The following is a 12253-nucleotide window of genomic DNA, read 5'->3' on the forward strand; positions in this document are numbered from 1 at the left end:
TTATTATTGATGGGTCACTTTTAAATAGAACCAATTCCTAAAGCATATGGGAAAGCAGAGGCATTCCAGAGAGAAAAAAAACCCACAGCAAATCTGCGTGCCTATCGGAGTGCCTACTGTATAATACCAGGGTGTCCTGAGATAAGGTAGGGTTTCTCAGGTTGTGAGAATTTCCAGCCTTGTATCCACATGTTCAGTGAAATTAATATACTGGCAAATCTACGTTATCTGAGCAGGTTAAAGCTTTCAAGGCTACGTTGTGACTACATAATGAGAAGTTGCTAAAGTTTGATTTTCAGTGAACCTTTCCAAAGGACACCATGAAGACCCTCCATATGGTCCTCCTGTTGGTTTTTGGCATTACTATTGGCAAGTGCATTGACTTTTTATTAAAAACTGAGGGCAGACCAAAGGATTGAAAAATTAGTGAAATGCTGAAATCATAATGTGATAGTACAGAATTAGGGTCTGGTATCTTTTTCCCTTTGGTTGTAGAATTATAAAATTTGAGGGAACCAAAGAAATTTAATGGTAGTGTATTTTCCTGTTTCTTACTAAACCTTAAACGAGAGATTACATTATTAACTTCTGGCTACAAAGGCAACAAATCCTTGAGCAATTTTTAGGAAAGATCAGATGAATGGGTTTGGATATGCTGAGATGAACGAGCTGTCTATGAGATGAAGATTACTGTCTTTATTTTGTGAAGATGGGATTGTACCATGACTATGTCCAGAATCTTGGTGAATTAAAATTGGATTTACCCAAGACTTATCTTTATTTATGTCTGTGATACAGCTCAGGCTCTTGACTACAGGGCGCTATGGCAACTCAGGGGTATGATCCTCTGTGTCAAGCCCCATAGCTGGCCAGCCCTAGACTACGCTGACTACGGCTGCTACTGTGGTTATGGTGGCTCAGGGACCCCTCTTGATGATCTGGACAGGTTGAAAACCACCTTTTATGCTTGCCTAGACCATAATTCATTGAATGTGTGATATCTGATGTTCTACCTTGCATGGTTTTGTTACCTTTGACATGAAATGTCTACGGTGCGAACTTGAAAATAAGAATGTGAATGTATTTCTTGAACAATACTGAAGGATGTTGTACAGGTCTGAACTATAGAGTAGGTCAATAAATGATTTATCATTCATCATTTACTAGGTACACATTTCTTGTAATTATGGCTTTAAGGTGAATTAATTAAAAATAAAAAAATAATAAAAATTGTAGCAAAAATAATCAGATTAATAATTTTTATATAATATTTTTTTTTTCATTAGATTAATTATTTTTATAGCAAAAAATGGCTAATAATTTCAGTGAGGAATCTATAATTTACCCAGACTTACTTGATATCTATATACAGTACCGTGGAGCAGATCTAGTTCTATGTATTCCATTTTGAATCGATTTTTCACCTCTTCCATGTCTGAGGTTTTACTTAATGTTACGGAGCGAGGATTCCGCAGCACATCCCAAAGTGATTCTTTCCTCCTGAACCACATCTAGTTCTCCTACTATAACAAGTTATAAACATTCATTCGCACATATCTTTTTTCTTTTTTGAAGTTAAAAGATAAAAACTGTAAACAAATTCAGTCCCAGGAGGGCACGGTGGCTAAGTGGTTAGCACTAAGGTAGTCGTGGTAGTCGTTTGCCTCACACCTCCAGGGTTGGGGGTTCGATTCCCGACTCTGCCTTGTGTGTGTGGAGTTTGCATGTTCTCCCCGTGCCTCGGGGGTTTCCTCCGGGTACTCCGGTTTCCTCCCCCGGTCCAAAGACATGCATGGTAGGTTGATTGGCATCTCTGGAAAAATTGCCCGTAGTGTGTGAGTGTGTGAGTGAATGAGAGTGTGTGTGTGTGCCCTGTGATGGGTTGGCACTCCATCCAGGGTGTATCCTGCCTTGATGCCCGATGACGTAGGCACAGGCTCCCCGTGACCCGAGAAGTTCGGATAAGGGGTAAAAAATGAATGAATGAATGAAGGAAATTCAGTCCCAATTACTTTTTTTATCCTAAACATTCTCACTCTCCTTTTAAGTAACTGCTTGTTGTGAACCCAGGGTCCATCTTGGGAACTCTGGGCATGAGCCAGGAATACACCAAGGGGACCATGCACTGACATATTCACACACTTATTTATACCCAGGGGCAGTTAATCTATTTAGCCAAACCACCAAAGTTTTGGGGGAAAACTAATGAATACAAAAGCTCTTTGCTGGTCCAACATACTGACAAATATTTTAGTAGGATGTTTTAGAATTTACTGAATTACGCAGTTCTTTCCATCTACAGATGCTGTCAGGTACATGACAAGTGCTACAGTGATGCCATGCAAGATGATTCATGCTGGCCAATCCTAGACAACCCTTATACTGAGATCTACTCCTATAACTGTGATAAAAACACTAAGACAATCACCTGCAAGAGTGAGTGATGATCTAAATACCTTTTAGCTCAGAGTGAACATTTTTAGTACTGAGTACTGTTATAATTTACTGTTATATTTCCTTTCTTTCTCTCTCTCTCAGGCAACAACAATGCCTGTGAGATGTTCGTCTGTGAGTGTGACCGGAAGGTTGCAGAGTGCTTTTCTGTGAATGAGTACCACGAGGAAAACAAGCATGCGTCCAGTGACCGCTGCAAATAATTTACAGACAACTTACACACTATACCACATAGCAAACATGAGTATGACATAAAAGCTGACAAAAAACTGTCTCAGTAATTATTTATGTCCACTCAAGGAATAAACAGCTTATGATAAGCAGCTGCTGTGATTTCTCATTCTGTAATATTTCTTCATCTCATAAAAAAATCTAATAATAAATAATATTAAACCTATTTATCCCATAATAATATGTACTATACAAACGACAGGACAAGATCAAGTGTATGTTTGTACTTGTGTGTTGCACCCATTACAGAATAAACATGATTAAATGAGTCACTAAGGTATAAGTGCTCAGATGTACATTTCGCCAAAAGATGTTATATCACCAAGAAATAAAATATGACCTATAGTAGGTGCATACTAGAGGTTCTTCACGGGTCCACTTAGATCCGAAAACCCGTGGTCCGACCCGAGACCCGAGCAGGTTCGGGTCTAAAAGTTTCACGTGTGCCTCGGACACGGGTCGGGTATAATAATAGCGGCATCTGGTATCGGGTAATTTAAAATGAATGTGTTTTTACCGAACGGACCCGAGAAGACCCGAACTACTGTATCTAGTGTGTGTGCATCGACTCGAGTCCTTTTCCAACCTCTCTTCTGTTTGCCAAGACCGCTTGCGACATGTGGCTGGCGACGTGCGGCTGGCGACGTGCGACGTGCTGGCAGTGTGTATCCTGCCTCGATGCCCGATGACGCCTGAGATAGGCACAGGCTCCCCGTGACCCGAGAAGTTCGGATAAGCGGTAGAAAATGAATGAATGAATGAATGAATGAATGAATAAAATTATGTTAAATACTGATGTCACTGTACTGATATTATTCAACATATTAGGACCATATTAGAATTTAGATAATTTTTGTAAATCCCCATAGCTGGCAAGCCCTAGACTATACACACTATGGCTGTTGTGATTTGGGTGGCTCAGGAACCGCTATCAATGGACAGGTTGAAAACCAACTTTCATCCTTTGCATGCTATGCTTGTTTAGGGGAGTTTGAATGTAGTTCATATGTTATGAGGATTTAAACATTTTTTGGATACCACATTATTTATAGAGCCCCATGAACACCAGCTAGTCTACACTGAATTCATCATGCAACACATAGAAATCATTTAGCATGCATTCAATCTGCATGGCTTTGAAAATACTTATTGTATCCTAGTGGAATCCTAATTATGAAACCTACGCATATAATTATGACAAAGACACTAATACCTGCAACCTGAAAAAGTTAGTGAGTAGAATTAGTTTTTAATGATGTATTTCATTTTTCTCTCTTAGACAACATTAGTATGAGATGTTCATCTGTGCATGTGGTTGTAAGGCCCATTGGCATGGTAAGGTACATTGCCATGTCTGAATATCATGAGGAAGCAAAACCCTGTCAAGTGATTTCTGCAAATAAATGATTAGAGCAAATATTTTGTCCATGTATGTTATCTTATAAAAGCCTCTATCCAAACATTATCCAATAAATGTTACCCTCTCATCACAACACTTTTTCAGTGCCATTATATCATTAATGCTTCCAATTACATGGTCAAACAAATATATGGCACAACTATACACAATAAAAGTATGAATGAAACATTTAGGATTGTATGGAACAGGTGTGGACTGTACAAATGAAGAGTTTAAATAGGATACGTTTGTCCATACTGTGCCAAATCAATTATGCATTATGAATTTCCCTTTACTGGAAATAAGAGGTCTAATACATACCAAATGACCACCCCCTTGTGGACAGCCTGAGCTCCATAAAGGCATGGTTTGGTGGGACAAACTTGACCCTCAACCACTCTGAACACTCTTGTTTATTGAATAAGGAGTGACGGTCATGCTGAATGTTTAAATGATTATTAAAGTCAAAACTGAATCAGCACCTTCAAATTAGATGGGTTGTGGTGGTGTACAGCAATCTTCAAGTCATGTCTATACACACTACATGTACCGATTAATTATTTTTTATACTTAAAAGGCTGCTGAAGGTAAGTTTATTCTGTGACCATAAATGGTAGGACAATTTCAGTGAAAATAAATAATGATCATGTTAGAGACTGAACTAAATCCAAATACTGAAAACATTGACTTGTGTTGTGTAGTAAAATTGAAAAAAATGAAACCAAAGGCAAAAATTGGGCATTCTCCATTTATTACAAAATACTCAGACAAGCATCCAAGTAACCAATAATGTACCACAAATGAGGAAATATTCAGAGATCAGCAGTCTTCAGTAATGGCAGCACTTAATATTTAAAGCACATTTGAGCTGCTTGGGAGGGCCCAGAGTTGCAGCATTACTGGGGCAATGTGTGCTGGAAAGGAGCCTGAGATATAGAAACAGACTGACCTGCCCAAAGTTGTTTTGCGATCAGTGGGTTTAATGATGGCTTCTGGATTTCAGACGCTTGGGAGGAGGATGCAAGAGTCTGCCCAGGTAAACTTGTGTACCAATTGGCATGTCCTGATGTTTCAGCCCCATTGCTACCATGAGATATAGAAACAGAATTGGCATCTGAATCCTGTGTTGTAGTGCTAGGCTGGTAGGTCATCTGATTCTGCCATCCAGAGATTCGGTTTGTACTGACCACAGACTGGGAGGAAGATGGAATGCTCTGGGCCAATGAAGTCAAATACCTGCCAGAGGTTAGACCTTGACCCAATAAACCCCCAATGGACTCTGACTGAGATGTAAATGCAGTCTGGCCTGCTGAAACTGCTGTTGTAGTGCTAGGCTGGTTAAATCCAGAGATTTGGTTTGTACTGTCCACAGACTGGGAGGAGGAGGAAATGCTCTGGTCCAGTGAAGGCAAATACCTGCCAGAAGTTAGACCTTGATACAATGTCGAAGCACCCATGGACTGTGCTTGAGATGTAGAAACAGACTGACCTGCTAAAACCTGTGTTGTGGTACTAGGCCTGTATGAGTTCTGATTTTGGAATCCAAATATAGGGTTTTCACTGACCACAGACTGGGAGGAGGATGGAATGCTCTGGTCCAGTGAAGGCAAATACCTGCCAGAGGTTAAACCTTGATACAATGTCGAAGCACCCATGGACTGTGCCTGCGATGAAGCAGACTGACCTGCTGAAACCTGTGTTGTAGTGCTAGGCCAATGGAATCCAGACATTTGGTTTGTACTGGCCACAGACTGGGCAGAGTATGGAATGCTCTGGTTCAGTGAAGGCAAATACCTGCCAGATGTTAAACCATGATACAATGTCGAAGCACCCATGGATTGTGCTTGAGATGTAGAAGTAGACTGACCTGCCCAAACTGGTGCAGAGCTAGGTAGGTTTAATGACTGCCTCTGGATTTCAGACACTTGGGAAGAGGATGGAATCGTCTGACCAGGTAAAATGTTATACCATTTAGTATGTCCTGATGTTTCAGCCCCATAGCTACCCTGCACCTGGGACACAGAAACAGATTGGCCAGCTGAAACCTGTGTTGTAGTGCTAGGCTGGTATGAGGTCTGATTTTGGAATCCAAATATAGGGTTTTCACTGACCACAGACTGGGAGGAGGATGGAATGCTCTGGGACAGTGGAGGCAAATACCTGCCAGATGTTAAACCTTGATACAATGTTGAAGCACCCATGGATTGTGCCTGAGCAGTAGAAACAGATTGACCTGCTGAAACCTGTGTTGTGGTGCTAGGCTGGTACGAGGTCTGGTTTGGGAATCCAGTAATTTGGTTTGTACTGACCACAGACTGGGAGGAGGATGGAATGCTCTGGGACAGTGAAGGCAAATACCTGCCAGATGTTAAACCTTGATACAATGTTGAAGCACCCACAGACTGTGCTTGAAATGAAGCAGCCTGACCTGCTGAAACCCGTGTTGTAGTGCTAGGCCAATGGAATCCAGACATTTGGTTTGTATTGGCCACAGACTGGGAGGAGTATGGAATGCTCTGGTTCAGTGAAGGCAAATACCTGCCAGATGTTAAACCATGATACAATGTTGAAGCACCCGTGGACTGTGCTTGAGATGTAGAAGTAGACTGACCTGCCCAGACTGGTGCAGAGCTAGGTAGGTTTAATGACTGCCTCTGGATTTCAGACACTTGGGAAGAGGATGGAATCGTCTGACCAGGTAAAATGTTATACCATTTAGTATGTCCTGATGTTTCAGCCCCATAGCTACCCTGCACCTGGGACACAGAAACAGATTGGCCAGCTGAAACCTGTGTAGTAGTGCTAGGCTGGTATGAGGTCTGATTTTGGAATCCAAATATAGGGTTTTCACTGACCACAGACTGGGAGGAGGATGGAATGCTCTGGTTCAGTGGAGGCAAATACCTGCCAGAGGTTAAACCATGATACAATGTTGAAGCACCCATGGACTGTGCCTGCGACGAAGCAGACTGACCTGCTGAAACCTGTGTTGTGGTGCTAGGCCAATGGAATCCAGACATTTGGTTTGTACTGGCCACAGACTGCGCGGAGTATGGAATGCTCTGGTTCAGTGAAGGCAAATACCTGCCAGATGTTAAACCTTGATACAATGTGGATTGTGCCTGAGCAGTAGAAACCGATTGACCTGCTGAAACCTGTGTTGTGGTGCTAGGCTGGTATGAGGTCTGGTTTGGGAATCCAGTAATTTGGTTTGTACTGACCACAGACTGGGAGGAGGATGGAATGCTCTGGGACAATGGAGGCAAATACCTGCCAGAGGTTAAACCTTGATACAATGTTGAAGCACCCACAGACTGTGCTTGAGAAGTAGAAGCAGAAACAGGTATTGTAGAGTGAGCCTCATATGTTGAATGGGTTTGGGATCCATATGCCAGGTTTGGTGTGGCTGCAGACTGAGCTTGAGAGAGCAAAGTGCCAGTACTTTCAGTCTTTAGAGAATCAAACCAGTAGATCTTTGATGTTGACACCTCAGCCTTGTCCTGGTTTTGGTTTGTAGTAGCAGCTTGACTATTAGAATTTTCAACAGAAGACTGAACAAAACTAGAATCATGTTGAGCAGTTTGGACTTCAGAAGCAAGCAGAAGACTTTCTGAATTTCCTCCTACAGCATTTCCATTTGCACTTTTTCTAGCCAGTAGCTCAAAAGGTTGAACACGTGTAGCAAGCTGAAAATTTTGGTCCCCCGTGGTATTAAAATCTACAGCTTGCCAACCCACAACAAAGGTTCTGTTCCACACTATAAGAGATAAAGTCAGTTTTAGGTTATAGTGTACAGTATAAAGTACAGTGCACATGACTATTAAGTGTTAATTTACCTCCAAATCTATTTGCATTTCCCCAAAGAACCAAAGCAATGAAAATTAGATGGAGCCTGAAAGAAAATAAACATTATCCAACAAAGTTACATACTTGAGTTGTGTTATTAAAAAAAAAAAAGCATGGAAAAAACACTCGATTCATACCTCTTCATTATCCATGACATATCTCAAAGTATGCTTAACAAAAGAAAGCCACACTACTAACACAAAAGTAACACCGTGTCCACATACAAAACCTCCTCTAAATTAAACGTGCTACTTATATAATTAGTTTCAGCTGGTCACATGTCACAGACAACTAATACTTCTGTCTCTCCTGGGTCCTAAACAACCTTGTTTTTCTTTAGTCTTGTCTACTAGATTTGCAGGAGAGAGGAACCAACTTTTTTAAAGGCACCACTCACTTAGTAGTAATTTGAGTCTAAAGATACAATAAAGAAGCAGCTAATTATTTGCATGTCTCAATGCATCATTATTTTAGAACCTACTCATTGGCAATTCAGGACCTTTTCAGCAATAAAGAGAAACATGAACAAATATTAGAGTGCAAATTAAAATCGATGAAAAACAATAGCAGGTAATAACTACAGAAATCAGACAAATATTTGAAAACCACCAGCTCCAGGTACATCAATATTGCATCAGTAAACATATATACATACCCAACATGACACACATTCTGGTAGAATGGAATTCTGTGCTCCTTCTTATGAGAGAACAATATTTTTGAAAAGTTTCGGTCCCCTTCATAGCACAGAAGCTGCACTTGTTAAAGTTACCAAATGACCAAGACTGCATTTCTCGATTAGTTCTACTTTACCTTAGTGCTGCGTTCGACACTATAGATCACAACATTCTTCTAGATTGCTTACAAAATTACACAGGTATTCAGTTACAGGATTTAAGTTGGTTTAGACATTCAGTACCCAAGTCTGAGGTCCAGAGGGATTTATAATATGCCATTTTGCAGCCTGATAGATGCCTTGAGCCCAAGATGTCGAAGCAGTCTGGCTTGCAGAAACCTTTGATGCAGATCTAGGCTGGTATGGTCTGCTGAAACCTGTGTTATGGTGCTAGGATGGTATGATGACTGGGACTGAGGTGGAATACTCTGGTACTGTGATGATGTTGTTCCTGGATGATTGCCATTAAATGTCATTAAATATTGAAAAATCTGAGGACTGTACCTGAGGATTAGAAGCAGACTGGCCTATAAAAACCCATTCTGCGTAGCTAGGCCCGTGTTGTAGAGCTAGACTCAAAGTTTAAGTGAAACACCTAAAGTTAAATAAGTTTTATTTACCATATCTAGCTAATTAATTTATTTGTAATTAAAAATGTTAAAAATATATAGAACCAGGATACATGTGTAACAGTAGAGTTAAAACTGAACCGAGGTTAGAACATTGAGGTCACATGTTTGTGAAAGATGCCCGCCTACTGTTGACATACTGTAATGTATATGCTTATGCCATATGTTGTAGGAATCTTGCCAAATCCTAGTTGTGCAATGGAGGATATATTAAATATATAACTTCTACTCTATGTATGTAGCTGTTTAGGACAGTTTAGGGGAATACTAGCCAAGCTGTTCGAGAATTTCTGCAGAAATCATCATTTCATGCAAACCCGTACCAGCCACTGGTCCACAATATTACATCTTACTTTTACAGATGAAAGGATCTAGACACTATATGGACAAAAGTATGTGGACAACTGTCCATCACAATCATATGTGGATCTTCTTAAATTTGTTTCAACAAAGTTGAAACTTCAGTCTTGATCTTAACCGTGAACAATTTGGGGATAAAGCGGATTATCAAATGTGTCCCCGGCCTTCTCACCTCTCATCAGTTCCTGTTCTTACTCATTGATTTATGGCTACAAAATCTATTGGACACCTTCTTAGAAGAGTGAAGGTTGGGTGGATTTTTTGTAGGAGGTTGTAGCTATGTAATTATTCGGGTTATATCTTCATTCATTCATTCATTCATTCATTCATTCATTCATTCATTCATTCATTCATTCATTCATTCATTCGCTTATCCAAACTTCTCGGGTCACGGGGAGCCTGTGCCTATCTCAGGCGCCATCGGGCATCGAGGCAGGATACTCTTGGATGGAGTGCCAACCCATTGCAGGGCACAAACACACTCTCATTCACTCACACACTCACACCAATTTTCCAGAGATGCCAATAAACCTACCATGCATGTCTTTGGACCGGGGGAGGAAACCGGAGAACCCGGAGGAAACCCCCGAGGCACGGGGAGAACATGCAAACTCCACACACACAGGTCAGAGGCGAACGTGCCAACCACTAAGCCACCGTGCCTCCCGGGGTAATATCTTAAATATTAAATCATGGATTGCTATAATGGATTGCCAGGGTATTCACCCACAGGAGGATAGGTATAACATAAACCTATTGAGACATTTATGTTAAGGGCTGCAAGCACTTAAATTATTTCAATGATACCTGTTGTGGATATAGTCTCATAGCACTTGGATGTGATTATAGAAATATATATAAATAGCAAACGGTACTTAATGAAAATACAGTAAACATAAGAAAAGTACTACAGAAATAAAACAGTGGATGGTGCTGTAACACAGGAGATAGATGACATTTCGACATTCATCACATTGAAGATTTTAGCACCTCCTTCTTGTGTGTGTGGAGTTTGCATGTTCTCCCCGTGCCTCGGGGGTTTCCTCCAGGTACTCCGGTTTCCTTCCCCGGTCCAAAGACATGCATGGTAGGTTGATTGGCATCTTTGGAAAATTGTCCGTAGTGTGTGTGTGTGAATGAGAGTGTGTGTGTGCCCTGTGATGGGTTGGCACTCCATCCAGGGTGTATCCTGCCTCGATGCCCAATGACGCCTAAGATAGGCACAGGCTCCCCGTGACCCGAGAAGTTCGGATAAGAGGTAGAATATGAATGAATGATCAAAATGCAGTAAATATCTATTCTTTTTATCATAGCCAAATCTTATTACAATTACTAGGAAAAAATGATAACTGATTACTCTGTCTCCCTCTCATCTGTAGGTAACCCTTATCTCCTTATCATGCTATATTAGAGTACTATAGAGTATACTATAGAGTACCTATTTTCCCCTATATTTTATTATATGATCTACAATTCACGATCATATTACTCTAAAGCTAAATATTTTTCCATCAATAAACAGTAAAATTGTGTCTGGTTGAAATGAATACAATATTGTTCAACAATTTGTAATAGCTGAATGTCTCCTAAGTAAATTATTTATATATCTGGCCTCTATCTATATACAGTATATGTAGTTGGAGTTCATCCCTAAGGTGTTTAATGGGGTTAAGTCAGAGTCAGGGCTTTTTGTAGGACACTTAATGTCTTCCTTTCCAACTTTGACAAACCATGTCTTCATAGACCTCACTTTGTGCACAGAGACACTGCCATGCTGGAAAGGCTTTGAACCAAGCTAAGTTTGGCGCAACAGTTTTGAGAAGGCCAACATATGAGTGTCACTGTCTACTGTCCATACGTTTGGCCATATGGTATAGCTCAGAAGTCAGTGATTGTCGAAGTGAGAGGACACAACAAGGAAACTCGTGTCAGAAAATAGATCAATCCTCATAGCTCAATAACCAGCCTTTGTTGGTTGGAGGATGAGATGTATACATAACCTACAATCCGGGAGGTGATTCCAGGGTGATAACTAACCAGAAGTTGAACTTCCATGTTCCCCTCCAGCCTCAAGAGTATCTGTGAATGAATATCTGCTGCTAAACTACAGCAGCTGAGTAAGAATCGATAGTAAATGCAATGCAAAGAAGTGAACACATAATTTTAGTAAATAATAATAAAAAAAACAATTATTTGAATAGAGTGGGAGTGGGATAAAGAAAACAACTGTGCACATCTCTATTCATACAGAGTGATATAGTAATTAAATCAAATGGGAAAAATAAAGACTTTTCCAAGCAGACTCCATTTATATTTTAGGAATACTTTACTATCTACATCATTGTTTCCTATTTACATTTCATCGCAATATTTTCATTTCATTTCAAATCTTTATTTGTCTCCCAATCAATGGGCAATTCATTATGCAACAGATAGTGAACAAATCACACACAATCACACACACACAACAACAATACAAAAGATTGCCTACTATGCAGGCATAGTTAAAATAATAAAACCAATTAACCAATAAACAAACAGTAAATAATAAAGTTATCTTTTATTCTTTGTAGAATTGAGAAGCAGAATGGCTGCAGGAACAAAAGAGTGTTTAGAGCCTCTTTTCCACCAAAAAGAACCGGGTGCTGGTTCTCGCGC

General features: G+C 40.3%; 2 protein-coding genes across 2 annotated transcripts; one reads left to right on the forward strand and one right to left on the reverse strand.

Moving 5' to 3' along the window:
- The first annotated feature begins 220 nt into the window (after positions 1-220).
- On the forward strand, positions 221-2774 carry LOC113633939 (phospholipase A2-like). The gene is made up of 4 exons (XM_027132596.2): positions 221-369; positions 799-946; positions 2303-2436; positions 2539-2774. The coding sequence occupies exons 1-4, from the start codon at positions 321-323 to the stop codon at positions 2655-2657; spliced, it is 450 nt and encodes a 149-aa protein (XP_026988397.1). The 5' UTR covers positions 221-320; the 3' UTR covers positions 2658-2774.
- Positions 2775-4818: 2044 nt separating this feature from the next.
- Positions 4819-8190, reverse strand: LOC113633924 (cell wall protein RBR3-like). The gene is made up of 3 exons (XM_027132575.2): positions 8068-8190; positions 7921-7976; positions 4819-7841 (listed from the first exon to the last, which is right to left on the reverse strand). Exons 1-3 carry the CDS (start codon positions 8085-8087, stop codon positions 4981-4983), a joined length of 2937 nt encoding a protein of 978 aa, XP_026988376.2. The 5' UTR covers positions 8088-8190; the 3' UTR covers positions 4819-4980.
- Between the last annotated feature and the right edge of the window lie 4063 nt (positions 8191-12253).

The sequence above is a fragment of the Tachysurus fulvidraco genome, chromosome 20, assembly GCF_022655615.1.
Source record: "Tachysurus fulvidraco isolate hzauxx_2018 chromosome 20, HZAU_PFXX_2.0, whole genome shotgun sequence".
NCBI classification, from domain to species: domain Eukaryota; kingdom Metazoa; phylum Chordata; class Actinopteri; order Siluriformes; family Bagridae; genus Tachysurus; species Tachysurus fulvidraco.

Excerpts from the sequence above, each read along its gene's own strand:
- LOC113633939 (XM_027132596.2), top strand. The coding sequence starts at position 321 with ATGAAGACCCTCCATATGGTCCTCCTGTTGGTTTTTGGCATTACTATT. Across the intron at positions 370-798 it reads GGTTTTTGGCATTACTATTG|CTCAGGCTCTTGACTACAGG; the intron begins GCAAGTGCATTG and ends TCTGTGATACAG. Across the intron at positions 947-2,302 it reads CCTCTTGATGATCTGGACAG|ATGCTGTCAGGTACATGACA; the intron begins GTTGAAAACCAC and ends TTCCATCTACAG.
- LOC113633924 (XM_027132575.2), bottom strand. The coding sequence starts at position 8,087 with ATGTCATGGATAATGAAGAG. Across the intron at positions 7,977-8,067 it reads ATGTCATGGATAATGAAGAG|GCTCCATCTAATTTTCATTG; the intron begins GTATGAATCGAG and ends ATTTTCTTTCAG. Across the intron at positions 7,842-7,920 it reads AAATGCAAATAGATTTGGAG|TGTGGAACAGAACCTTTGTT; the intron begins GTAAATTAACAC and ends TATCTCTTATAG.